This window comes from Oreochromis niloticus, linkage group LG19 (assembly GCF_001858045.2).
Source record: "Oreochromis niloticus isolate F11D_XX linkage group LG19, O_niloticus_UMD_NMBU, whole genome shotgun sequence".
Taxonomy (NCBI): domain Eukaryota; kingdom Metazoa; phylum Chordata; class Actinopteri; order Cichliformes; family Cichlidae; genus Oreochromis; species Oreochromis niloticus.
The window spans coordinates 11,156,755-11,184,499 of record NC_031983.2 but is presented as its reverse complement, the minus strand read 5'-3'; the positions used below and the strand labels follow the sequence as shown (position 1 = coordinate 11,184,499).

General features: G+C 43.3%; 1 protein-coding gene and 1 long non-coding RNA gene across 3 annotated transcripts in view; both read right to left on the bottom strand.

The window, feature by feature from the left end:
• Positions 1 to 23,985, bottom strand: part of kif26ab (kinesin family member 26Ab) — a 64,003-nt gene extending 40,018 nt beyond the window's left edge. Inside the window, exons 1-2 of one of the 2 annotated variants that reach the window (XM_019349088.2) lie at positions 23,501 to 23,985; positions 21,405 to 21,623 (exon numbers count right to left, since the gene is read on the bottom strand). In XM_019349088.2, coding sequence (XP_019204633.1) covers positions 21,405 to 21,623; positions 23,501 to 23,635 — 354 coding nt within the window. In that variant the 5' untranslated portion in view covers positions 23,636 to 23,985. Of the gene's footprint in view, positions 1 to 21,404; positions 21,624 to 21,862; positions 22,162 to 23,500 lie in introns of those variants that run through there. The other variant, XM_005476979.4, reaches the window with a different exon arrangement.
• Positions 23,986 to 26,633: 2,648 nt separating this feature from the next.
• Positions 26,634 to 27,470, bottom strand: LOC109195861 (uncharacterized). The gene is made up of 2 exons (XR_002057334.2): positions 27,299 to 27,470; positions 26,634 to 27,132 (listed from the first exon to the last, which is right to left on the bottom strand). It is a non-coding gene; the product is annotated as an uncharacterized LOC109195861 (long non-coding RNA).
• Positions 27,471 to 27,745: the final 275 nt, after the last annotated feature.

Here is a 27,745-nt window from a genome sequence, read left to right as displayed (position 1 = left end):
ATCAATTCAATTCAATTCAATCAATCATGCAAAGGGACGACAGTTGGACTGGGCTAATGTTAACCGAACCATTCTGGTTAATGATCTGCTATATTGGCTACTTACTTTACACATGGACAAACGTGTGCAGGACGCAAGCACGGCTAAGAAATGCAGTCAGAAAATCCCATAAATCCGACTCTAAATGAGAACTCTGGGGTGACAACTGTCTATGGTTGATCAGCTGTCTATCAAATGGCTGTTGATGCTGGTGTACATCCCAATGAGGAAAGGATTTAAATGTAAGAAGCTTAAGATATATGAAATACGATAGAGCTTTAAAAATGATATCTAATGCTCTTTGATCCTGACACGTGAACAATCCCGGCTGTTATGCTCAGACAGGATATTTATGCACAAGACAGGACAGTTCTGCTGAAATAAGATCAAACGGTCTCCGACAAATTGGAGTGAAATATGAAACAGAGCGAGAGAAACACCGCTGGCTGCCGTTTCCACAGTCGAGTCTGGGTTCGTGTATATGCTTCTTAGACAGGAAATTGAACCAAAGTCATAACAAACCAACTCCACCCCTTAACCCTTTTACCTTTCGACCACTCCTTACCCACCTCAGGGCGCTGGTACATCGAAGAAATCAACACCACCCCCCCATCTCTCTCTTCCTCTCTCTCTCTCTCAGCGTGCATTGTTAGGTGTTGATTTAGGGGAGCTAATAAAATGACACACAAAGCTGAGCCCATCTGCTATTCAGTTAGGATTCTGGAGGTTAGAGAGCAGGCTTCTCCTGTAAAGCTGTCTGTAAGCTTTACGTATGCTCGTTGGAGTGAATAAAGGGTCAGGGCCAGAAGGCTTATGAGGTTGATGGCACAGATGATGATGATGGGTATATGGAAGAGAATGATGTGGGTATGTGGAAACACAAGGCCAAATCCATATTTATGTGGTACATATTTCACACACAGATCAGAATGCAGGTTTGGATGTAAAAATATCTCAAGTTAGCTTAAAAGTGGCCATAGTTAGACATCGAATTATTTCACCTACAGGTTTGTACCTTCACATTTAGGCAAACTCCCTGTGAGAGCTTGTGGATAAGTATATCAGAGAAAACATGAAATGTATGATACATGAGCACACCCACCCCCAACGCCATATTGTTTCTTTTATTATCCATTTGATCTATTACTGACAGGTGCAAGTGGTAGCGAGGAGTAGCGCTGCTGCAGAGAAGTCTGCAACGCTCTGCATCAACACAACTCAAACGCTCAAATCATTCTGGTTGGAGAAGAGGCATGGAAGCTACTTTGGGGCTGTTACCTCTTGGCCGTTGTTACTGTGGGAGACGGTTTTGGTTTTTCAACCCAAGGCCTGTCCACTGAAAAATTAAGCAGCACAAGCAAGGATAAAAAGACAGTGAGGAGTGGGAGGAGGTAGGCCAGGGTTGTGGCCCTTGCCCGGAGGCTTGTGGGTGGCTGTGTTGGTTTACTGCCTGACAGCATGGATCTTTATTAAACTCTGGGGACAGATGCTGCAGCCTTATTATGGAAAGGAGCTGTGGTGAGCACACTAGAGAGAAGCCCTGCTTGTGGATTCAACCTTTCACAGCCCTTAGAGACATAAGTTTGTCTTTGTCCCTCACACTAACTGTGATGAAAAGCAGGATAGCAGCAGCAGGAGCGATGAGCCACCCGGCTGACTAGCTCTCTGGGTTGATGGAGAGTGTCATCACAGACATCCCATGCCCAGAGGCTGATGGAAACAAGCTCAGCCGTAACCACTTATGGATGAGGCGACAGGGAGAAAGATGTGCATGATTTCACTCCTGTGTGTCCTCAGGGTAGAAGCAGAACTGGTCAAAGTCACACATAGGTTTTTCCTCAAATCACACCTCATTTACCTTGCCTTGTCAGAGTGCCTTCACTCTAACCAGACAAAGGAAAACTGCCATCTAACGGTTTCCGCATTCTGTCTCTGATGTGCTTCTCATGTGCAGCGCTGAGGCCAGATATTGCAGGCTGACTTAAATCAAGGGAAGGTCACAGTGATTTGAAATGCATGAGGCCCCTCGCTAGCCGAGACACTTTTAGGCACGCTCCATTGAAAGTAAAATACTCTGGGAAACCATATTTTCTATTCCAGTTGAGCTCAACAGATATTTCCCAGACATAAAAGCACCCCGTGACCCTCTGCAGCTCCGGCAGAATAAAAACAAAGCCAAATCGTACCAACATGTATCGATGACGGGAAAAATAAAGTGGAAAGTTCTGACATGCGACAGCCAGCTGCCTGTCAGCTCATATCTGAGCAGTTTTAGAGCAGCCAGCACTCGATCGCATTCTGCTGTCGGTGATTTGCTTTCATACTCGTAACATCTGTGAAGTCCTTCACTACTCCGAAGTCCTTTGTGTGCTCACCTCAAGCATCCATTAAACTGAAAGACCTGCCAGGTTAACTCTTAAATTCAGTTTAAGATTTCTACCTTGTTCTTTCAAGTTTTTATTTTATCATCCTGTGAACACTGGAAGCATTCCTAAATACGAGTCAGTACAATGTCGTGCTGCTTTATATCTGTCCTCTCACCGGCACCAGTCCTATTTACACATCACAATTCTTAAGTACTTCCTACTGACTTTCTTGTAAAATCAAGACCACACAGCAGCTGCCAAATCTAATGCCCTTTCAACTCCTGACTTTCCCTTCCTCTCCTTCTCTGTAAGGATGTGACAGAGCCACTTCTGTTTACCCAGCCTGAGATAGTGTTGACCTAAACCATACATGGCCTCCTGAAACAGATTGCCCCCCCAATAAACCACAGGAGCCCGCTTCAGATCCCAGGTTGAGGACGAGAGCTTCCACCAAGCCCGCTTTCCCACAGGTAGCACGGCTCAATCTGACAGCCATGTCGGAGAAAAACGAGCACAGCTGCTGGCCTTGCCCCGAGTGAGCACTGAGCATTAAGGCAGATTACATTCCCAGGATAAAAGCAACCACAGTGGTGTAATCCCTTTCTCGCCCTCCCCTCCGCTCCTTCTCAACTATCCCCACCACCTCCACTTCTACGACTCTACTCACATCCCCTGAAGGAGCGGAGACCCGGAAGGCCTGCAACTCTGATTAGATATCAGGTAGAGCTTTTAGTGCCACAGCATATCTAGGATACAGACCATTAAATTTAACCACTGCCTGCTCGGAGGCAGAGAAGACAATGACTCAGGATGTCACACTAGCATGCTATTTAACTCTGTGGGAATGCCTTTGGTAGAACACAAAATGGGACGGTTCAACAAATCACATCAAACAGATGCTTGTCCCCGTCTGCTGACTCGACAAGATTAAACAAACCTGTAATAAGGCTTTTCCCCCAAACAAGGCAACAGTATCTCCAGCAACAAAAGTACACTGTCATTACCTACCTGATAATACCACCTCAGACACACACACACACACACAAAAGCATACACCAATACAGTAATGAAGTCATTCATCCTCTGTGGCTGTGTGAAAAACTCTGAATGCTTCATTTTTCAGCCGCTCTTCTGGGATTTTATTGGAGCACAATAGGATTCCATGAAATGATGATGAAATATCTCTGGTAGATCTCCAGCATTTCTCATGCGAAATCTGGCTTTTGTCTAAGCGCGGCTACATTTAGGCACATATCTCATTATCTGAGTTTAAGCTTTTTGTGAGAGATGCGGTTACAAAATCGATTCTGCTCTTGCCTTTCCGAAGCCGGGGTCTCACCGCTCCCCTTTCTCTTTGCCTCCTACTCTCCTGGGATTATCCCATATTTTAAGCTGAATAACTTCTATAAATCACAAGAACGCCCTGTGGTTTTATTAATGTAAAATGCCAAAGGAATGAATACCAATTAAGATATCTTGAAAGTCCGGTATTATTTATGTTCTAAATTACGATCTTTTAAATGTGATGTTGCAAAAAGTCGTTTCATTCTTGCATTCTGCTGAGAAAAAAAAGACAGCTTTACATAATTCTCCAGCTATCATGATGAAAAACTGCTTATAACAATGCCAAAAATAAAATTACAATGAACAAATGTCTCCCTATAAAAATTAAAAAGATTACCTTGTTTTGAAAAGTGCATCCAATTTTTGATCTTCAGCGCAGCCAAAATTTCCTGTATTGCGCATCTGTTCAAGAAGAGCTTATGTGAGGAGGAGACTGATGTCAGTCTGCCTGCCCTGTGTGATTTAGTCCTTTCCTGCCTTGAACCGTCAGTGCACTGCTAACAGAAAATGCAAATAGGCTTTCCCCCTTAGTGACACTTTCAGCACCACCTGTCCACAATATCACAGAGATAGACTCTTTGATGAACCAACCCAAGATGGCAAATAATCTGCCACTGGAACGAGCACACAAGACAGCCTATAAAATGCAGTTTTTTGAGATCGTGGAGGTCTGGGTGGATTTTTTGCTTTGTTTGGGGATTACTCGGAGCACGATACAGCTCATTGTACACTACATCGCATCCTACAGATTCTCTGTCATCCAGAAAACCAGATGTTGCTGTCAATCAGTAATAAAAAGGACCACACATTGACCCAGAGGTTAAAAACAGATAGAGTGAGATGTAATCATTCATGACTGTGTATTCCAAACCACCCTGTAACCATTAATGATGCCATATAATGATATGTCACTCCTCCATATGTTCGTCCCATTTATAGACGTGTAATATCATAAAAGGTTCACTAACCCCGTCTTTACATAAGAAGGAGAAATGGGTGAAAACTGTCAGTCGATGTGTGTGTGTCTCTATGTTTGCTGCCCCTTGTGTGTCTCTTTACACCACACCCATCCATCACTCCAGCCTTTCGCCACTTGGCCAGTTAATTACCTTTTCCTGTTCACTCACGCACATAAAGAAAACAAGCCCCTTTCAGACTGTTTGGACAGACTTCATTCTCCCTCGCCGCCCCCTTTCCAACATCTTTTTCTTCCTCTCTCCTCTGTGGACACAAGGCAGCCTTCACTGCCCAAGATCCGTCAAGCTTTCATCAGCTTTGGCCGGGTCAGAGTACCGGGAGGGTCAAACTGAATCCAGCAGCACTGCAGTGAGAGACTTTAACAGGTCTCCATAAGACATCCGGTAGTGAATGATCACTGCTTAAACTCAGCGGCAACTGATCTGAGTGCTGATGCACTGCACAGCGAGAACAACATCGACCTCTGAAGGTTTCGCATTCGTGGAAAAAGTATTTTTCAATTTAGCAGGATAAAACATTATATTTCTCACTCCCCTGCCCAGTGCTACAGCAGAGGCTGTCTGGCAGCGGCGGCGGCGGCAGCAGGGCTGCTTGCTATGCTGTCCTCGCCAGAGACGCAGTGAATTGTGTTTACGTATACCTGCACAAGCGATTGTGCACTTCTAATTAAAATGGCTGATTTTTTTGGCTCAGAGATGCTCTCAAGGTAGTTCCTCTTTTCCCCCAACCAGACTTGCCAAAATGAGTGTGTAATGAAAAATTCAACAGGCAAGCTGTAAAGGCAGAAGCCAGGTGTTGCTGTAAACTGCAGGTGAAAGCAAGGACAGAAGGGAGGAAGGTGAGATTAGAGGGAGGGGAAGAGGGTTAAAATAGTCTGGCAGCTACACGGACTGCAGGGATAATGAAAAGTATATACTCTACCATTTTCTCCATATGGGAAAAAAAGGAAAATGCATAGGAAGGAATATCCTACTGCCTCCAATCTTTGTTTTATATACTGAATACACTTATACACTGTATAATCGATGCTTATCTGATTTATATTTAATTCTTGTAAGTAAGATGTTGAGAAAAATGCTAAAAAGGTCACATTCACCAGTAGATTACAGCATGAGGCATATAACTCTTATACATTTAAAAAAGAGTGGAAATTTGAATTTATTCCATGCATTTGTAAAGTCCTCAACAGTGTGCAGGTCTGAACTTGTAATCAGTATTCCTAACGGTCCACTAAAGCTCGTTGTAAGATCTATTTTTGTCCAAGTACCTACTCCAAACTCTCACCACAGAGCACATGATCCTGATACAATAGTTCTCTCCAACAGTCCAAACCGCCACTTCACTTGTACTTCACTTCAAAATCCTTTTTTTAAAAACATTTTTTCAGTCTAAACGCAGCGATGACAGCCACCTGCTTCTCCTCTGTCTGAACTGTCACACCAAGAGAGCTGCAGTCGCTGCAGTTATGTTCTACGGGGGGAACATTTTCATTTCGACTGGAAAACGAGCACTCCCAGGTCCCCGCAGTTTATTTAGAGAGAAAAACAAACCGCTGCTAAAAGCTCACGGCAACTAATCTCCATCGGAGGGGTAAAGTGTGACAGCAGCGAACAGCCAGACGCGTGGAGTGCACATATGAGTAGTTAATTATCAAAGAAAAAATGCAAAGGGAGTTGCTCATGCTCAAACAGAAGTAATTGCACACAGCATTTGATCAACATCCTCCAGATCGCATAATGGAAAAACTCTGGGCCTAAACATCAACAACATAATTAAAATTAATCATTTTCAGATCAACATTTAAGTAGTTTTTTTCATGCCAAGCAGCACATTTAGAATGCATGAGGTATAACATATGGATCTACAAGGTCTCTCTGCACCTCATCTTATGTCCTCATTGCAATAGTTCGTCCCTCCCCTTTGGAGAAAATGCAAAGCTATACATACTCCTAGTGATATAAAAAGAAAGTGACGGGGAGTGATGACAAGGTGAAATGTTGAGCATCCTCCAACAATAATTCTGCCCACTTTCCCCTTAGAACGGACTGTACAGTAATTATGCTGGCAGGCTGCCATGTGGATAATTATTATTCATTTTTCCGTTCCTGAGTGTTTGTGAGTTTCGGTCTCCCTCCCCCTCTCTGTCTCCTCATAGACGGATTCTGTATCTTTGTATTGAGCCGCAGTAACTGGTTACTGATGAGCGTGGCACTTTTGCGTTTGGCAGATATCTAAATTCTCAGCCAGTGCAGGATTATGTGAGCAACAGGCTAACCGATTAACATCACAAATGTGCAGGGAGTATAAAAAGAGGTAAAGGTGAGGCCGACATTTTTGCCTCGTGAAGAACAAATCCTGAACCAAGGTGAGCAGTGCTGAGCATTCCTGTCCCATCCGCTCCCCAGTCTGCAGAGCATTATCTCAGAGAGTGACACGCTTTGTGTTTTCACAAAACTGCTGTGTGTCGGAGGAACAATGGAGCAGCAGAGATGCGAGAGGCGGAATCAGTCTGGCGCAACAGCCTCGTGTAGGTACGGCACAGAGAGAGAGGGGGGGAATACTAATTTATCATGAAAGATGTCATTACCATGCCAATGACTTCTCAGCGAGCACAATCATCGCTAATAATAGAAATTTAAACATCAGCGCAGGGCTTTCAGACAGGAAGTGGTGTGTTAATGGAAAACTGTTGTGTTTATGAGAACTAGACACCAAACTAGACATTGGTGAGAGCACTGATAGAAGAAAACACAAAGATAAGCACTAACCAGTATCTGTTTTGTTTTGGGGGGGGGTTTTCTTGCTAATTGAGATGTCTAGACACATTCAGTTGAATCTCAGCAAGATAAGGAGGTAGGCGGAACTATCTCGGAGGAGCGTAGCGCATACTAATCCACTTATTGAGTCTGAAGGATTTTCATTCACAAGCCTCGAAAATGCTTAGCTTATCAAAATTCTTTCACATGCACATTTTGCCACTTTGTTTTTCAGGAACAATAGCATCCTGCAAATGGCCTTATGCCCTACAACACTAAGCTATTCCGGCAGTTTCACTTAATATTCAAATGAGCCGGTGAGGACTAGTTGAAGTGAAAGGCGATTTTAAATTATTTTTCAACCTTTTTTTCAATTTTATAGTATCCATTTGAGTCAAAACACAGATTTAACATTATGTTAAGATGAACTCTGTAATCCTTTGAGATGCAGTGAAGTTAAATTGAAACAAGACTTGCAGATGCAGGAAATAGTGGAGCAATTTGAAAGTAATACACAAGCTATTTTCACACATGTACTGCAGCCTAATTTTCTAAACATTGCACAGAGGAACTGAATGTAAATGTCTCCCTAGGACACCATAACACACGATTGTGCCCGCGTATGAACGGTGCAGCTAAATTTCCCGAGAATTCACAGCAATAAGAGGGCCTCCTGCATCATCTACACAGGTGTCGCCCCTTACCTAAACCAAATGCAGTAATTCCAGTTAGTAGGACCACATGAAACACAGAGAATCTTTTGCTGTGTGGTATGTTTGAGGAAAAGCAAGTTCACATAATGCCAAAACGATTTTCCTGAAATTGTCTGGACTGAATGGCTTAGCTTGGTGCCAATCTAGCCTTTTGTCTGCATAACCAGGGACAAAACAAGTTACAAAACTGTCCCTATTATCATGTCTGGGATGTCAGCATGGGCGGACAAGGATATCACTGCTGTCATTTCACATAATGAAATCAGTGGATAAACTTTTGAGTTGCTGAGAACTTTTTTGAATTCTCACTATGTCTCTAAAATTGTGCTCTTCACATTTTTAGGGGTGTTTTTTGTATGAAATGTCACAACAATGCAAATCTCAGTAAAAGCTTTGGAATTCAGCTTGACTGAGACGCTCACGATCCTTAAAGGAACAGTGGGAGAGTCGGCACAGTCCGTGTGTTTTTGGCTCAAGGGCACAATGGCATAGATCTGAGTCCGTCTGTTTCCAAAGACACTAAGCGAGGCGGGAGGAGTTATACAGTCTACGGCAGAATGAATGTATCTGACCCTTTTTCATTCGCTTCCATTGAAAAATGAAAATATTTATGAATGGAGGAGAATGCAAAAGAGTCAGATACACTCAATTCATGGTGCAAAATTCATGCAAGTTTATTTTCATTTTGTGAAGTCCACTGAAACAGGTAGTGGGACTTGGCAATTACATCATTTAAGACTGAATCAGCTGTTACGCCAGTGTGTGTTTGAGCTACAAACACACAGAAACACACGCTCCCACATAAGTGGGTCTGGGGATGCAGAAGCATGCCCGGTCCATGCTCGGGGTTTGATTGCAGGGCTGAGGGGTCAAAGGGTAACTAATTGCGCGACTCATGGAGGTCAGCATTGGTGTGGCCTCCTGCCAAAGCACTGGAACACCACCTGAAGGTCTGTCAAGAAAGACAAATGAACTCCGACCCCCACTGCTGATGACATCGACCCCAGCCAGCGAGCACACGCCACATCTTAATCTGGGTCTCGGAGACAGGGTCAGACGGCTGCCGCTGATCCAGATGTGACGTGACAAGGGCGCTGCTGCTGATGCTTTGTGTTTCTTTTTTTCAATAAGGAAGCACTCTGGTGCGTTCCTTCATGTATAACTTAAAGAATTATTGTGGTTCCACTGGCCTGATTGTGCACACAAATTGCAGGAAAACAAAAGCAGAAAAACCCACTCGGTGTAACAATAGGATTCCTGTGCATGGAGCTGTTTCGCTTTTAGAAACGCCATAAAGAGCTAAACTTAGCCCTGCCTTCAAACTCTTGGAATGCCGCAAGGGCAACTCTCAGTTTTACACAGTGACTCATCAAAGTAGAGAGAGATGATTATCATTTTTCACCAGTCAATAATTAGCTCGCTCCCTAATCAGGTGTTTGTGCAGTACGCCTGTCCATACCTTCTTATTAAGCAATATTGATGCATGCACTGGAGCTTTTACCTGCCATGCAATCAGCAGTAAGCCACAGCCTGAACCACAGTGAATCTGCTGGAATGTACCCATAGTTGCTGTGTGTGTGTGTGCACGCGTGTGTGTATCATCCTTTTGAAAAGAATTAACAAATAAGTGTGACGGATGGTTAAATCACTTGACGAGCCCTGCCTGATGAAAAAGCCATTGTGATTGAGGTCTAGGGATCATACAAAACAAAAAAAACAAAAAAAGAGCATCTCGCTTTCATGATTAACAGAATGTCGAAAAGGATTTCCCTTCTTAAACAGACATTACAATCATGTGAGGCTAATAGCCAAAAGGACACAACCAGATGGGACGTCTCCCTCTCTCCTGTGCTGCACTGTTTGAGAGACAAAAATGACCCAGACCTGTGTCAACAGCTGGGAAAAGCATCCCTGCTTTGCGAAAGTGATAAAAATAACACTGAAGTACCCCACTGTGGGTTACGCCCAGAACGGGTCTGTTTTTCCTGGCCGGGAGGGTCACTGTCAGACAGAGCTGGACCTCCAGCCAACACACATCAAGGCGGCACTTTCCAAGCCTCCATTTTCGCCCCTCTCTTTTCCTGTTTTGACAGGAAACAGGAGATGATAACATAGTCGCACAAACAAGCAGAGATTGCCTCCGACCTGCTGCCGTGCTGTCCTCGTGTGGCAGCGAATGTCTGTTTTCTTTAAAGGGCCTCGTGTCCGAACATAGGAAAACATGCACTCGCTGTCTGGCGCGCAAGCGTGAGCATGAGGCCGCCGTGACGCACGGGTTTTCGCGCAGGCACACCTGACACACACATCAAATTCACACCTGTCTTTACATCAAGCCTGAGTAACCTTTCCAAAGCCTGGCACGGTGTCTTTTGTGCGCTGAGCACTTCCTCACAGGATCCCAGCGGCGTGCCAGCACAGCGTCACACAAAGAGCTGCAATAAAACAGACCACCAAAGTCACGGACACAAGACTGAAAGAGGAAAGATGAAAGCTGCGGTGGTCGCCACGGGGAACCAAACATACACGGAGGACGTGAGCAGAGGAGCAATGTCAATATCTGGCAGGGGGGGAAAGGGTAGGGAGGGGAGTGGCACTGGCGTCAGCAGGGTAGCTTTGAAGGCAAAGGGAGGTGAAGATGAGTAGCGTCTCCTGTCCGAGGCTCTTTTTGGAATGTGTGCCTTTTATGTTGTCAGGAAGCACACTGCGGTGAGACACAACAAGTGGAGTGATGGGGCCATTAGAGAAGGCTTTGTTGATGGTGTGAGAAGCTCAAAGGCGCGGGACACTTTGATTGCCCTTTCTGATTCCCCTGTAGCCTTTGTTTACGAGCTAATTAAGCATTGTTCAACTGCGGCAGGAACCTCGAGTCCCCCCCATCCCTATAGCACCATGATGACTTTGAATGGTTACTGTAGGGCTTTTACAGCACCCCTAATAACATAACCACTAACGTATAAACCACTTTCTAAACTGCAATCTAGTGTGGGAACCAAACTCTATATGCATATGCTGTGTGCCTGAATGCCTGGCAATAGCTGAAAAAGAGAAAATGCATAAAAGAGAGGAAAACAGACACATCACGTGTAGTCCCACAGGTCAAATTCAGTTCAAATGTTACTGCTTCTTTGGGAGTTCAAGTGTACCCCAATTTCACCTCTCCCCTGGACATCACAACCCAAACAGATCCTCTCGCACAAAAGGGATGAAGACATAAACGCCCAGCGTGGGACAGTGAGGTTAAGGGTTCAGTGGCTGGACAGAAAAAGCAGGAGGAGGGCACCGTCTCACTACATAGATGTGGTAATGACCGTGTGGCAGCAATGGAGTTTGTGGAAGATTGCTCACAGTAAATAAAGAGTAGAAGAGTGGATTTTGTGTAGGAAGGAATGCATTCACGTGGCGGTGAACAGGTGCAGAGAGGTCAGAAAAAGCACATGAAAAAGAAAAAATGGAGAGAGAAGTTCAAACTATCATTCATAGCCAAATTAAATTTGTAAAAAGAGATGCGTTTGAGGTCAGGTCAGCATAGCTTAAACAGGATTGCTTAAATGTGAAACTAAAGATGGCAAAAATTGTAAATAAACAATAAAATGTAGTGTTTAACACCATATAGCAGGCCCTCTGGCTGACTTTGAATGATATTAAAGCGTGATCCTGCACTGTGAGTTCTGGCGTTTATGATCTCCTTGTTGCATCTCCTGAAAGACACAGGGGAGGGTTGAGCTGAACAGAGCAAAGGATCAGAGCGCGAAACACAACTACAGCATCCACTCCTGCTCCGAACAGTAAAACTTGGCAGGAATTTGCCAAGGCTATAAGTGCAGGTGTTCTCCCCAGGAGCTTCCCTCCTTTTCATCTGAGGAGGGACAGCATTTCCGCGTCGCACAGACATGTTCAAAGGTATTCCAGCAATGTTTTTTCTGTTTGATGCATAAATTTAGAGCGGTAAACAAAAAGCTGCCATCTATCATGTTGATTTAGAGGTGCCTGATAGAGGCACCGGGAGTGAACACTGCCAAAACAGCCACTGGCAAAGCGAATACAGCTGAGTACCTAAAAGACGGCACGTTAATGATGACAATTTCGGGCAACAAAACAACAGCATGTAGGAACAAAATATAAACTGAAAGCATCTCTGAATGAAAGTGATTTTTTTTCTAATTAAGCCACAGAGCAGTAATCAGGGGTAGAAGCTGCTGTCAACTGAGAATGTGGCAAAGACACAATGCTATCAGTAAATCTACACACATATACAAACACTCACTTGAACATGGTAGCTGGGCACTTAGCTTTGAGTCTGCACTGTGAGGCCTCCCCGGCAAGTTCCCAGAACAGCCAGGACGGCTCTGCTTTTATAGGTGGTACTGAACTGATACTGAGCAGCAAACGCAGAGGATGGAGAGGCAGTTTGGGACTCGTAAACAGAGAGGTTTAAGTTTAAGTGCCCGACACACACGAAGGAGATAAAACAGCCCAGAGCTCTTCAGCAAAGAGAGTGACATCATAAAATAGAGCGGCCGTAACAAGAGGGGAAGCATAAAGGACGGATCTATTAATGGGAGAGATGGTTCATAGGAGAGAGGCAGGGGAAGGTTTACTCCACGAGCATCTGCTGCTTGGGAGTAATGACAAGCTCGAGGTGGCACAGTTTATCAAGACAGTACATATCTGCTGATCTGAATATAAATCTAATTACCCTTCATTTTCTGTTTTTTTTTCCAACCAGTGACCTCTAAAGTGATTGTTATCGTGATACACTGTAGCTTATACATTAGCTCTTACTCTTTTCACTTTGCAGCCTGTTCAAAACACACTGCTACAGATTTCAAGCACTTTTTTCTTTTTCTGTTTTATCATTTTTTTGTGGCTCATCAGGAAGAATCATCAGCAGGGTTACAGAGATACAAAAAAAAAGGTCTGCAATCACACTTTTGTAAGTTTGTCTAGCAGTAAAACATCGTCTTATATTAATGTTGATTTTACAAAACAAAATCAATAAAACTTTTTTTTTCACATTTTCCCAAAGTATAAAAGTCTAAGGAAAAGGACTCCAGCTGCCAATCACAGACAAACAACACAGCTATTTTATGACTTTTTCAGTTGAAAATCCATTATGAAAATCCATACAGCTGCGGTTGACCTTTTCGTTGTTCTGCCTGTTGAAAAATTCAGCGACAACAATTTTCCATTGGAATAAAAGCAACTTTGACGCCATTTGTCGAACGCAGGGCTATGCCATTTCCTTTCAAATGTCAGCAGACAAATTGCCAAGTCAGGTCATTTGATAATGAGAGAAAAGTCCAAATTGAAACACATTTCTCCTTTACTTTAGCTTCCTCTCACTACAGAAGGTTTACCTGCTTTGATGCTAAGCTGACATTATTGATATTCATATACATAATAATACTTAGATGCTTAATGGCATTTTAGACCCTGATATATAAGCTAGTGATAAAACACAAGGGGTAAAGAAAGCTCATCATAACTAACCCCAGCAAGTACTAGAGTAATGCTACTGGATGGTCACCTTCGCCATGGCCACCACCAGGCCTGTGAAGATAAAACGCCGACAATAATAAAGCAATCATAAATTGGTAGTAGTTAAGATCAGAAAGACGGATGCATTCAGCAGCAAACTGGAAAGGATGGAGGGACTCTGAATGTGCTTCATCTCTATCTTTTTTTCCTCTGGTACTTTCACGCACATTCACACATCATCAATACCCACGCTCATCCTCACACATGGAGCGGGACACTCAAGCATGAAATGAACATGAGCAGGGTGAACTTTGACTGGCATCTTTTTTTTATACCGCGCCAGGATTTATGGAGCACTATATACGTATCTGAATGAGCTCCTGACAATAAAGAATAGCCTAAAGCATAGCTGGGGAGTCCGGGGGAGATGAGTTAACACAAGCCATCTACCAATCACAACACAACTCGTCGCCATCCATCTGCTATTACACAAACACAAATAGAATCAGAGAGAGATGCATGCACGCTATCGCTCTGACACATATGGAGAAATATGACATGAAAGCAGACTGGTGCACTTATGGAGCAGCTGCAAACCGCAGCCACAGTTTACTACTCTTGGCCACTCAGGGGCTCCTCTGGGAATAAAAAGAAAGAAATATTACATTGCCCAAACAACAAACATGATTGTAGGCATGTTGCAGAGAGTAATTACTTTGCTTGGAGGTGCAGAAAAGTCTTTTAGGATTGCTTTAAATTCTCTAAACAAGCCAATTGTGGATAAAAATTACCTGTTTTTTTAAAAAAAAATTGTGACATGTCCTGATTAGTGATCTCTAATCTTTCTTATTCTTATTCACTTGCTTCTGTAGCATCTAACTCTTTGAGTGGCTCAATATTCCCAAAGAGGCCACACACTGGCAACTTCCTGAACTGGAAGGTGAGAAGTAGATGCTCCATTAACATCTTGCAAAGAGGAAAACAAACAAGGCAATGTCAAGTCTAACTCAGGCACCATACTCAACTGATCCACTGTTTGCTGTCAGCAAGAGAGCCACGCCCAAAACAGCCCCGAGTTTGCTGTCTGCACATCCATCTTGGCAAGGATACACAGTGCTGGCATTCTCTTTCAGCACATTGCTATAAGCCAGGCGATTTGTCTGCTACCACAAGGCCTTCTGTCAATTGAGTGCGTTTTATGGAGCCAGCAGGAGATTACCTCCAACTCAGTGCTCCTCAGTGTCTGTGTACCATGTTGAAAATTTATCTCAACAACTATGTTTTTTCTCCCCCCCAATACTCTGAATCAGACTCAATAATGGAGTGCAGTCTGCCCGGATTGTGTACATCTCACTTCAACATGACATATGGATCCAAGCGCCAGGAGTACCAAGAGCGCGTGAAACAAACACACACGTGCATTTTTTTTTTCACGCTCGTATTTACGCACGCGCCCCTCACCCTAAATGAACAAGTCAAACTGATTAATTCCCACTGGTTAGACTTCTTGTTGCATTTGTGTTCGTTGTTCACTGACATTTCTGCCTTTGTTGTTCTGTTCTCATGCTCTGCAGACCTGTGCCGTGCCGTAACACATTGGCCTGTCAGCCTAGACTGCAAATCCATTGTTTCATTTCAGTCTGGCTCCTTGTAACACATGATCCTTCACCAAATAGCAGCAAACCCATTCAGACACATGTTATTATGTATGGCAATTATTTTTCAAACCCACTAAGAATAAGAAGCCGACACGGGATATAGGTGTTGTCAGAGTCAGAGCATTACAGGGTGCTTTGATTCAGCTTAATCCTGTAAAGATGACTGATCATAAAAAAATTGGATACTAGCGTAGTAAAGTAAACATGTATCTGTGAACAACTGTTGACAGACATTTTAAATATTACTGCACTTAATTAACATTCAGTCAAGAACACAGAGCGGTACAAAGTATTTCGATTCCAGGGGACATATGTTTATTCACATTTTTTGGGATATAAAGAGCATCTCTGTTTCCCTCTCATTAATTTCAATTACTCATGCCACTACAGACAGGTTAGCTTGGCAAAGCGACTGAAGCAGGTGGAAACAGCTATAATTCTATCCAGTTTTTAAAAATTGTTACTCCTGTCAAACATTGCCTTGTCATTTTTTACACTGTTCCTTTCTTGCAGATAAAACAAATGAGATGCATGCTCATTTATCACCTCCTATTTTCAGGTGGTGTGTTATGCCACGATGCAAACGGTTTGCAGCTTTATATCTAACATGTCATAAGAAGGGTACATTCACCTTTAACTCCTTGCAAGATAATAAATTAAGAAGTGTCAGGAAAAGTGAGATTTCCTGCTTTTTATTAAAAAAGAGAATTTGTATTTAGTCAGCATATTAGCCCATGATTAAGGGCACAAGATTCATGTTAGGACAAAAAAGTCACTATCTGGTGAGGCCAGGCCCAAAGGTCAAAACTGACGGTGCTGCGATTCTTCGTTTCCAGGTAAGCCACAGCCAGAGAAAGCTCTTTTTGAGTCATTTAAGGTGATCTTTTCTAAATAGTGACAAAACTATGGCCAGCCAAAACATGACAAATGAAATGCCTCTAATAGAGGCGTGCAATTATTTTTAAATTAAGTCTTGTTACTGTTAATACCGCATATTCCCCTGCCGATAATGATTTTACAGCTGCAGAAGCCTGGTAGTTGCTTTTACTCATACAGAAGATGGGTTAGAAACAAAAAGATTCAGGTCATTTATTAAACAGAGCTGTTCTTGTCTACATTTCTATCTCTTTCTAAATGCAAAGCCCACTTATTGGGAGTGTATATTTACAGTGAAGATCTAAGATGGAAAGAGATAACTGGAAGCAGCAGGGTAAATCCCCACATCTAAACAGCTCTAAATAGCTTTGCTCACCTTGACAGGTAACTGTGGGAACATCTGCACAGCTCTCTGTAGACACTGCAATGACATGCAGTAGCAGCAGAAAGGGCCAGATGGCCAAAGGAGGACACATTCAAGCAAATATGTGCATGTGCCTGCTTGTGTGCGTACATTATGCGTGTATGTGTGTTAGTGGGCATCTGCTGGGGAGCCTCAGTCAGCTCCTGTTTCATCTTGCTCCTCTGAGCAAGGAGTGACATGCAGACTTGAGGAATGGAAGTTCCAGGTGGAGAATTCCGCAACCTCCTCCAACAGATTCCTGCGGTCTCCTCCTGATGAAAGGTGATGAGCATCAGCCTCACTGCAGCTCACTTTCCATCCAGACCCATCAGACTTTGAATCTGTGCACCTTGAACCCATTTCCTGCTCTCTGCCTCATACCAATTTACCCTTGCAATTGTGATAAGTGGTAGACTGGCCAGCGACAATTGGGGTCAATTCACTTTCAGCTCACTAAATTAAAGATGTAAAATGAAACTGCAGCAGACACAGTGAAGATGTGGCTTTCATTCCAGAGTTGCCTGGAGGTTAAAAAATAAGGTTTGTGACCAGTAAAAGTGCTCTGAAAGCAGGACCAGCTGTGAAAATCTGGAAGCAAGAAAGTGAATGAGAAATTCTTTATACTCCCTTAACTACTGACAGAGTTGTTCCACTGTTCAAATTTAAAGGGCTCTGGGAGCACTGGGCAGTTCAGAAGTATAGATGAAGATGAATAACAGGCTGAAAAATAATGGAGATGAAGGTTTTGGGAGTTTTTTTCAAGGCAATTAAATTCCTGCAGTGCTCACAGTACTAATGTTGTGCTTTATTCCACTGAGAAAAGAAAAAGGCGCCTGTCAATACTCTGTGTCTCAGACAAATTTCGGTCTATACTGAAAAAGTATTGCCATTCCCGCAACACCCAGCACTGGATAAATGAAGCTGTGGGGACTGGGTAAAGTGGCAGTACACAACTGCATGCTGCTGAGGCTCCCATATATAGTACAGCATGGTACCAGCATGACTGATGTCTATGGTCTCTGCACCACTTGACACCAGATTATTGCCCTACAGTTTAATACAGCCACATGCCATAAAGCAGAAGTCACACCGCATGCAGGGATAAAGCAAGAGCACAGCTCAGCTCAGTCTCCTCTATTCTCCTGCCTCGTCTCTCATCTCCTCCCAGGCCCGTTGCAGTGCTCGCACTGCTGAGCAGCCGCACAGGCACACACATACACGTATCAGCGAGGGCCTCGGGGGCTCAGGTGATTAGAGGTGAATAGAATAATATGGCCCTGCTCTGTCTTAAGTCTACGTCAGTTTGGGTTTTCACTCTGTCATCTGTCGTCTGCCCTCCTACAGCGAAGCTGCAGCGTGCTCTTGTTCCTGCACAGGTCAGCTCTTTGAAACCTTAACCCACCATAAAAGCTGGGAGAAGTGACAGAAAGGTCAGAGGGCAGTCAACAAAGGAGAGGTAACGGGAGCCAGGCCTGCAGAGCTGCAGTCATTTACCCATTTCTCGCCTATATGTTTTGGACACTTTTAAACACACGCTCGTTTGCGCAAAATAGCAAAATATCATTCCTGACTCCTTAGCTGTGTATTGTGCCTCACCTATCTCTGGTCATCACAAATCAAAGACAAGCATGCTCAGAACATGCTATGCCAGTGACTGTTTGGTCTGGAAACATTTGTTGGATGACATAAGGTTGATTAATTTCCTTTCTGCAGTTTTTCGGGAAATAAAACCTGATCCGAGACAGTTATATGGATTCACTAACGAGGCTGCACTTTAAATGGATCGAGGGTCAAATAAGGAGCAAAGCAGGAACAAATCAAACATGAATCCCAGTGAGTCATTTGTGAAAATTACCGTTCCTGTAATTTATGAATTCATCATGAAAAACCTGGCAAAAAGGCCTCGTGGTTCAAATTAATTTGTGCAGCCACATTCATAGTCACATTCACTCACCCTATCCAAAATAGGCTGGAACACATTGTGCATATATCAGCAGTGCATTGTATTCTTGATTAGCTTGTGGTTTGCTCTCTATCAACAAGATTTAACTTGATTCACTTGCTCATTATACTTTGATCTGTATGGTGGCCGAGGCAGAGGTCAGTGTCTCAGTTCCCTCATGGCAGAGGTGAGGCCTGGCTGCAATAATAGCCACCAACAGTTCATCTTAATCCAAATCTTCAAACCCTCACAGGCCTGCAGGACATTCTCTGTTAAGCAGTCAGCACACTTGTGCACTCCACAAGGTCCAAGGCTGGTTTTTACATTCATAGGCATCTGTATTTATGATTGTCTGTCAGCACTGACCTGCAGTGAAACCTCAGTGCAATGGTTTGGAAAATGGAAATATTTAAAGTACGTCCACGACTCAAAATTTATATTATCAGTAAAAGTACAAAAGTCATAGACATCATTTGCAAATAACAGTTTTTATATTTGATCTTAAAAATAGTTTAATGGTTTTGCAGATGCACTTAGTTACTTTCTTCCTGAAAGCTAGATGGAAATTGACACCTCACCTCTCCATATGGTGCTAAGCTTTAGCCGAAAGCTGGCTAATTTAGCTTACAGTAAGAAATTAACAGGTTTCTTTGAAACTGAGATTCAAGCAATCGTTTTACTTTGTGTCATACCTCACCTAACTGCTGTGTCCAGCCACAATAAGCATGCTAGAATTAGCAAATCCAGACTCTGCTGTTCTCTAGTCAAGGCATTCATTATTGTAGGTTTTAATTATGCAAATTAAGCAGGTGAAGTGCCTTGATTAAATAAAGTCTGGTGGTTGTCAGTGTCTCTTCTTTTTTTACCTGTCCTTTCAGGAAAGGGCACTTTTCCACGAGACTTTTCATTATCTTCTCTCTGAATAACATAAAATGTGTCAAGGCAGTTAAAATGTAGGGGTAGTAGCTCGAGGACCCAATTTCAGAAAAGTTAATTTAGGCTTGACCCCCTTAGCGTGATGTCATAAAATGGTTATAATCAGAAATTCATTGTAAATATTATGCAAAAATCGCTGCTGCTGCTGCTGCTGCTGAACATTGAAAGCAAGTAGACTGTGCACAAAAACATCTGCATTGCTGCAGTTGTCCACTTACACCACTGGGCTCCACAGAGCCACAATAAACAACAGCGTGGAGGGGAGAAGGGCTTTACTTCCCTGAGTTTCTTGTTCCTTTAGACCCAAACAGGAAAATGCAAAAGCTGTCTGGACTTCACTGTGTGTGAAAAGTCAACTTTCCCTCCAGTGGCTTCATGTCTGAAAGCACATTCACTTGACCCAAAAACTTTTCCTTGAATTTTTATCTACTCACTACTACTACTGTATTCAAACAATAAGTCTACGGCAGAGAAGGGGGGGGAGAGGGATGCCTGGGGACCAAGCTGACTTCCTCCTCTCAAAAACGGGACGGCGGGCGGATGGGGAGGGAGGGGAAGTGTGACCTCAGTAAACAGTCTCCGCACTCATTTTTCCCATGACGACCGCAGACACAACACTGGCTGAACTCTAGCAGGTATCCCAGCAGGCCACCTGAATAACCGTGTTGACCTTCTTCCCTCCATGGAGGAAGTAATTTGGAAGCGATCATCCATAACTGCATCCATCCTATGAGGCCCAACAGGTGAGCAGCTCAAACTCACAAAGACAATGGCTTTATTATCCTTCACCTAGGGGAAACCCATACCATAACGCTGGTACAATAACAGCACCCTGCCATCACTGTTTGCCACCCCGGAATTAAGGCGCAATTTAGCCATCAACAAGTGCAAAATACGGGGCAGAGAGGAAGTCTCCGTCTCTTTCTTCAGCCCAGAGCACCTGTTGAAGGCCACAAAGTACTGCTGGAGGGTCCCACACTAAAAAAGGGGAGGTCAGTTCCCAGGGCAGATAATAATAGTTAGGGTTTGGCTAATGTGTGGACTTAACCTGAAACCTGACTATAGATCTGATACACTCAAAACCACCTTTAAAGATTAGACCACACATACAGGTGGTTCAAACTGGAGCACAGGTGCTGTCCAAATGTCTCTTTCTCCCTTATGTATTCTGTTCCTGTATGAACATCAGGTGCAGGCGTATTCAGGGTGAACCTTGAAGAGCAGTAATCCAATCTAACTTTGAGACTTTCCCTCTAAAATGGTACAACAAAGGAGAACCGACCCTGGGGCAAAACCAGCGCGCCACAACAACAGTGGTCTCAGGGCCTATATTTAACAGCGGTGGGAATTGTGGGAGCAGCAGCACAGGAACACTTTCAATGCACAGCGAAGGTCGACTGGGACTTAACTTCCTCCTCAGTCTCCAACGTGAGCGGGGCCTGCATGTTTCGGCCCCTTCGACCCCCCCACACCAGGCAGCAAAATAAAAAGATAAGCATTGTTTAGCCAAACAATAGGCCACTTTCAAAGTCTCAAAAGCTTCCATTTTCACATCCAGAGCCAGCATTTTGAAGTCAAGTATAGCAATAAACAACTTTGCAAGTGGACTGTGAGAGCTTTCTTGGTGCAGTCAGAAACATTAGCTGGATCTAATTTCACTGTTCATGTTTCAATGTGAAGAGCAGGTGCAGGTGGACACAAGCATCATTTCAGAGCTCTTATCACTATTCTGTGGTAATAGTTACTATAATTTGCTTGCTTGATAGCTTTTTATGAAAATTTTACCATGAATTACTGTAAAGCATTAGTGCAACTTAGGTGATCACAGTACTTTTCAATGCAAACGAAAAAAAGTTAAAATATGAGCAACAGAATGGGCTAAAAGATTGCAAAGATTACAAATTATAACACCAACCTTCAGTGAATTCTGGTCAGCCAGAGCTAGCGCTTGTTTCTTCAGCTCTGAGACTTTCTTCTGGCATTGTTGGCAAAAGCCTCCCTTCTCCTCCGACTCGGAGATGGGAACCGACCCGGCGCCCTCAGGAGGAGGTCGGCTGCTGCATTGCGCTTCCTCCGCGGAGTGAAGTCTTTTCCTGGGGGTCGCGGGAGACTCTCCACCCGGACATCCCTCCACCTTCGGAACAAGCAAAGGTTTCGTTAACTTTTGAGGTTTCAAAAAAGAGCAGTTTGCACTTAAAAAGCGTCCAACTGTGACGGTGAAACTGTTTTGCCTGTACCTTGACAACCCGTTTGAATACAGAGCACCTGCTCAAGTGCGCACCTCACAAAGCAGATGTAAATAAAAACAATGCAAACTGTATTAAAGAATAAGCAAATTAGTTTTTTTTTAACCCTGTGCAGGGAGACACTTACAGTGAACAAGCGGTTGTCATGGTCTCCACCATCAAAAGCTGAACTGCCCCAAGGGGAGCTCATTCTCCCAACTCAAGGTTGCACCTTCAGGAGAACGTCTTGAAACTCACGGATACTGTGGCTGAAAAATGCGAGACCGAGCCATAGGCTGCACCGAAGACCGGACTGAAGGTTATCAGTCATCTGTCACATCGCACCGGACCGGCGGCGGCTGAGCGAAGGCAACTTGTGAGTGCGCCCCATGAAGCTCCAAAGTTGTGGAGGAGTTTTGGTACAGGAGGGCACTCAGCCGTGCGCAGGAGGCGGTGTTACTCTCCGAATGGGAGGGATAAAGAAACTTTCCTGCTCATGCGGCATATGAGCTGTCTGTGAAGTGAACCGTGATCGAATATTATACTAATTTAAAACGTTTCCACTATTTCTTTATTGAAAATCTCAGTAGTTGCTCTCTCAGCTTGCTCTCTTCACTTTATCATACGCGGATTTAAATATCCATACCCCAGAGTACAGTTTTAAAGTTTTACAACTGTGTTAAATGTAAAAGTATCTTAAGAGATATAAAGATATTATATATAAAAAATATAACACTAGATGCCTTAATCACTTTAAAGCACCCAGTCTGTTATTTGGGGGAATTTTGTCACATAACAAAGTAAAATTGGTAGTTAGGGCTACATAAATCTATAAATTGGAGCTTAATTAAACTACGCGCTTTCAAAAACAACATCTTACATGAATGATAATGATAATATGAATCTTCTTGTAGGATTTTGTGCTGTATTCACTTTCAGGGTGCACCGTCAACTGTTGCCTGTCCGGGAGCAGAGATGCGTGTCGCTGATGTTACTCTGGCGCCATCCTCCGTCAGAAATACAGAACACCATCTCTCAAACTGAAGAGGGTGGGCTCTCCACGGTTAAATATTTAATTGGTAAACTTTGAATATTTCATGCGGGTGATGTAAGCGACAGTGGCCACATGCCCTGCTGTCCTGTACATAAGAAACGGTTTCTCTTTTTGCTCTCCCCATAAAAAGATTTTAATTTATTTCACTTTTTTCTCTTCCACTTTTTTTGCACAAGCCATATCAGCCAAAGGTGACGTTTTAAACGTAAATATAACCTCCAATATATGTTTTTATCGTCGGCTGCAACATTTCTCGGGGATGAAAGGGGCTTGTCAAAAGACACTGGAAGATTTATTATTTGGAAATTAAGACTTAAATTAAACAATACACCATGTAATAAACATTTTTTCCACACCAGCTTATAAGTCATATTTAAATATGTTAGTGAGTGGTCATTGAATTGTCTGCCAAGCCTTATATTTTTCCTCCTTTACTTTAACAGCAGTTAAAGAGAATTAAAGTTAAGGCACTTTTATTTGCTGCAAAATGTTGAAGAAAGCATTGATACGGAAAACTGGAGATTCTTGAAATCAGTGAATGAAGCTGGAGGTTAACAGGGATCGCAGATGCTACGAGGTGCTGTTCACGGTCCTGAATAGCGGACAGGAGCCGTCAAACGCGCATCATTTGTCTGGCTCGTCACTGTTTCCCACTTGTGCAAACAGCGCTCCAGCAAGAACATGCTCTTTGAGATAGCGTTTGTTTCAAACATCCCTTGAGAAAACTCTTACCTTTGTTTTTCTCTTCAGCAGGTGACTTGTAAACCCAAATATAATGTCCGAGTCGACGAAGAATGTCCCCAGGTCTATGACACTGGGGTTGGGCTTCCCAGCTTCGGGAGACCCCGGTGAGTTTGGTAAAGCCATGTGGGCTGCAAGTGTACCCTAGAAAATATTCCACTCCCTGGAAAACCTATTTGATTCTTACAGCCATCTATTTCATATGTCTCGTACCCCCTAAAAAGATCCAAAGGTTTTTTTAATCCGGACATTCAGTCATTCAAGCTGAGCGCTCGCACGTGTGCGTAAAATAGCCACGACTTCCAGCAGCCCAATAAGAGGGAGGGAAACAAGCACTGCAATCCATCCGGTGCGCAAAAAGGTGTTTATATCCACTGAAACACTTTTTTAGCCATCCTGAGGAAGATTATCCATGATCTTTGAGTGCTGTTGCAGGTCTGAGAGAGAAGGAGCACCTTGTGCATCTGCTGCGCTCTCATCTCATCTCCTTTCCCCCTCCCTCCCTTCCTCTCTCCCCCTCACTCAGCCTCCCTCTCTCTCCATCTCTCTCTCTCTCTCTGTTCCCCTCAGATAGAGATGACCTGTTCTCATAGCCGATTTGCTGGTGCGTCGTTGTCATCCTCCTGGACGAACACGTAAAACACAATGACAATCCGGCTATAACCCCTAACGACAGTCCCCCTGTAATATTCCTGTATTATTCATGTAGGGGCTTGCAGTAACGACCCAATCAAAGCTTCTATGTTATATGTTTGTCTTATATACATATATAATGTTCCTATAATCTTCCTGCAGCAGAATGTACCGCGGCTCTGTGGTTAAAGTGTTGCTGTAGAAGCCAGTCTGGGATATAATCAAATATGAGGCACTTGATTTGTTTACTGTGATGACGGTTATCTGCAGCGATAGCCAGTTTTGTTTGGATTGAAACAGATCAGCTTTTGATTGATTTTACTTTATTACAGTCTGTATCGAAATCAGATCAGCTCAAATTTCCTGTGAGATGTCCAAGACGGAAAAATCTCTCGAGTGCTGTCTGAAATTCCTGATAATTTAAGGTGTTTGCTGCTTAAAAATGGAACTAACAGTTATAACTGAGTAAGATCGCATGGTTGCCAATCAATATTCAGCGAATAGCCTCAACTCTTCGAGCAAGCTGCGGATAAGATACTGAGATTAAGAATGAGGCCAGTGGGTGATTTCCCTGTGATCCAGCGGACCTATTATAAAAGTAATGAGTTGTCTTTTAGAAACAAAAGTAAAAACAATTTAGAGACGATTCGTTTTTAGAATGAAAACAGGCGTTAAAACAGAATAATCAGAGCGTTGTCCTGCCCGGGTTTAATTTATGACTATAAACCAGTTTTTCTTCTCAGACTGGACTGCACGGAAACAAACTGTAGTGATGATGTCATGCACATGGAGCCGCTCCTCGGTGAGCAACGTGTCACTGTGAAACGCGGCACCCGTAGTGGTTTCACCGAAACACTGGCTCGCATTTCTATCTGTTGTTGAAAACTGAATTCAAATTGACAAAGTGTGTTTTTTTGAATGTTACAGCTGTAAGAATCCGCATTATTTCTTTTGGATTAAATTGATATAATGGGGTTAAGTGTCTCCACCTAAGCCCGTAAGAGCAGAAACAAATATTTGATAGGCTATATGTTGCACTTGAGAGTGCAGTTTAAATTAAGAAACACCACAAGCTGGTGTGGTATGCGGTATTTTGGGCTCCGTGGTATAAGACTATGACATGATTAGCTTTATTTAGTTCTGAGTTTTAAAAGGTGCCTTCAAAGCCACTGGAAACAGCAGTACACCTGTTGGCTGAGGTTGAAATCTGTGAATTGTTCCTTTAACTTAAATAGCTGAGGGGAAATCATATCTTGGGGTGAAATTTATCTTTACCTTTAATCGTTTTATTAGTTTAGCTCATTAGTATCAGAGCCCAAATGCTGTAAACTTTTATTCACAGTGGCGGTGAATGTAAGTGTGACGTATTTGATCTGACTACTAGAAAGTTGCAAGGTCACCGGGAGAGAGCGGCGGCTGGAGTAAAGTTTTTCTTCGTCTTTCAGGAGGGCAGAGAAGATCAAGAGTGACTCTGGTGCAACAATTATGACTTGACAGCAAAGCAGAGGGGGGTTAATCATTTGTTTTGTCCCCAAAACAACGCAACTCATCACACCCGCTGTTGCGCACGCACGCATGCACGCAAGCAAACACAGACACCTTCTTTTGTGTGATGGAGAGACAGGGGTTGTGAGAAGAGCAATAATTGCAATTCATAGTAAAGATGATTTACCACGTCCGTCACCCAGCCCTCCCCTCTGGAGGAGGTCTGGGTTGAGTCTCCTCTGGCCGCTGATGAAATTCCAAAGACGGGATCCCCTGGGACTTCGTGTGCTGCTACATCTGCTGCCCTTGCGCACGTACAGGGAAATCGCTCTGGGCATCTCATTAAGTCCTCTCCTATGTCTTATCCTCTGACTGTGAGACCTCGATCTGCAGCTTCTCCCGGTGCACGGACAGGCTTTGTGAGAAACGTTTAGCAAATATTGATAGTTCTTGGCGCATGGAGGAGATCAAAAGAAAAAAAAGGAAGGGGGCTGTCTAAAAAGGAGAGGGGGAATAAATGTTGCACAGTGGTTTCATGAATGATTTATGCAATGTAGAGTAGCCTGTTCCCTTCCCTGGGAAAAAGCATTTGGATTTACTTGTGTCAGATTGTGAGTCCTTAGCTTTGGTTTTCTCATCAAACTTTTAAGCAGATAAGAGACCTGAATGCAAACCTGTGGCTTTAATTAAGTCTATCTGAGTTTAGAGGCTTTTTTTTTTTTAACTAATTTAGACTAATAAATGATTTAATCAGTATAATACAGAGGGGAAAACAACAGCCCAGGAAAAATGATCTGAAACCAAGTAAAATGTGGAAATAGCTGCCCCACGCTTAACTATTTATCCGCATTGATTAAAATGTCTTACCAGCAATTATTTTTCTCTGTTTTGGCAAATTAGATAGCAACAGATGTGATTTTTCCATATTTACCACAGTTGCAATTTTCAGTACTTTGGACAGCGACCATCCCTCCAGACGTAAAGTACACAATCCCACGCAGACCCATCAGAGACAAATGGTTCTTTATTGACTTCTGAACAGCAGCAACAGTAAAGCAGTGAAAAAGACGGGTGTTACAGCAGCAGGAGCAGCAGAGCTGTTAAAAAATTTGTATGTGCGCCAGCAGAATGAAATTACTGAACCCTGAAGATTTTTACAGCTCCCCGCAGCTCCTGGATTGCAGGTGTGATTGCAACACAAGGGGGCACAATGAGAGTAGGAGACAAAGGCATGCATTAAGGAAGAAGAAAAGCAGAGCAATTCACTCTGTTGTTTAAAAAAAAAAAAAAAAAAAAAAAAGTCAAACGTTAGGCCTTTCTGGTATAGAGTCACTCGAGAACAGTGCAGCTTCTTTTCCAAAGGTGGGAGCATTTGTCGTACTGGTCAAGTGGTCCTAAACATTTCACAATTTTGTTAAAGAACTGTTGAACTGTTGAGAACCACTTAATCAGAGAGACTACGCACGTCTTCATAGCAAGGTCCGTCATCTAAACTGTTGATCTCACTAGTGAAAGAAAAAAAAACAACAGACAGAGTAAGATTCTGTTAATCCTTCAGTTAAGGCTCAAGTCAAACACATCACGACAGCAGATTTCACACTGGGCCTGATGGAGAGCAAATACGCAAAAACTAACAAGGGGTTTCAGCCAAAGTGCGCCGAGAAGACTCACCTAGAGATACTTCTTTCCTCGCGGTGGTGTTACTTTGTGTCATCCCAGTCCAGACTGACTAACTGCAGGGTTAAGAGCTCTTTATATAGCGTTTTGGGGCTTGGTTCGTACAAGCCTCACATTCAGACAGGAATGAGGCCCGTGCAGGTCCAACCGGATGAGCTGGGTTCCACCAGTAGGAGCACGACGGGGCAGCCACGCTCAAGACAAAGATAGCAACTCCTATCACATGAACATGAGGAATTTCATGTTATCTTTGTCTTTGTAGTTTGTTTAATTTCTGATGAAACTATCAATTATCTCACAAAGTCTTACATTGTGTGAGCTTAAGGGCTGTCTTTGGGTTTCATGTCATGTAACACCTATTTTGAGCAGATACTCTGGCTACCTGTCAGTTTTAAGATTGTATTACTAGCTTTTAAATCACTGAATGGCCTGCACGAGATA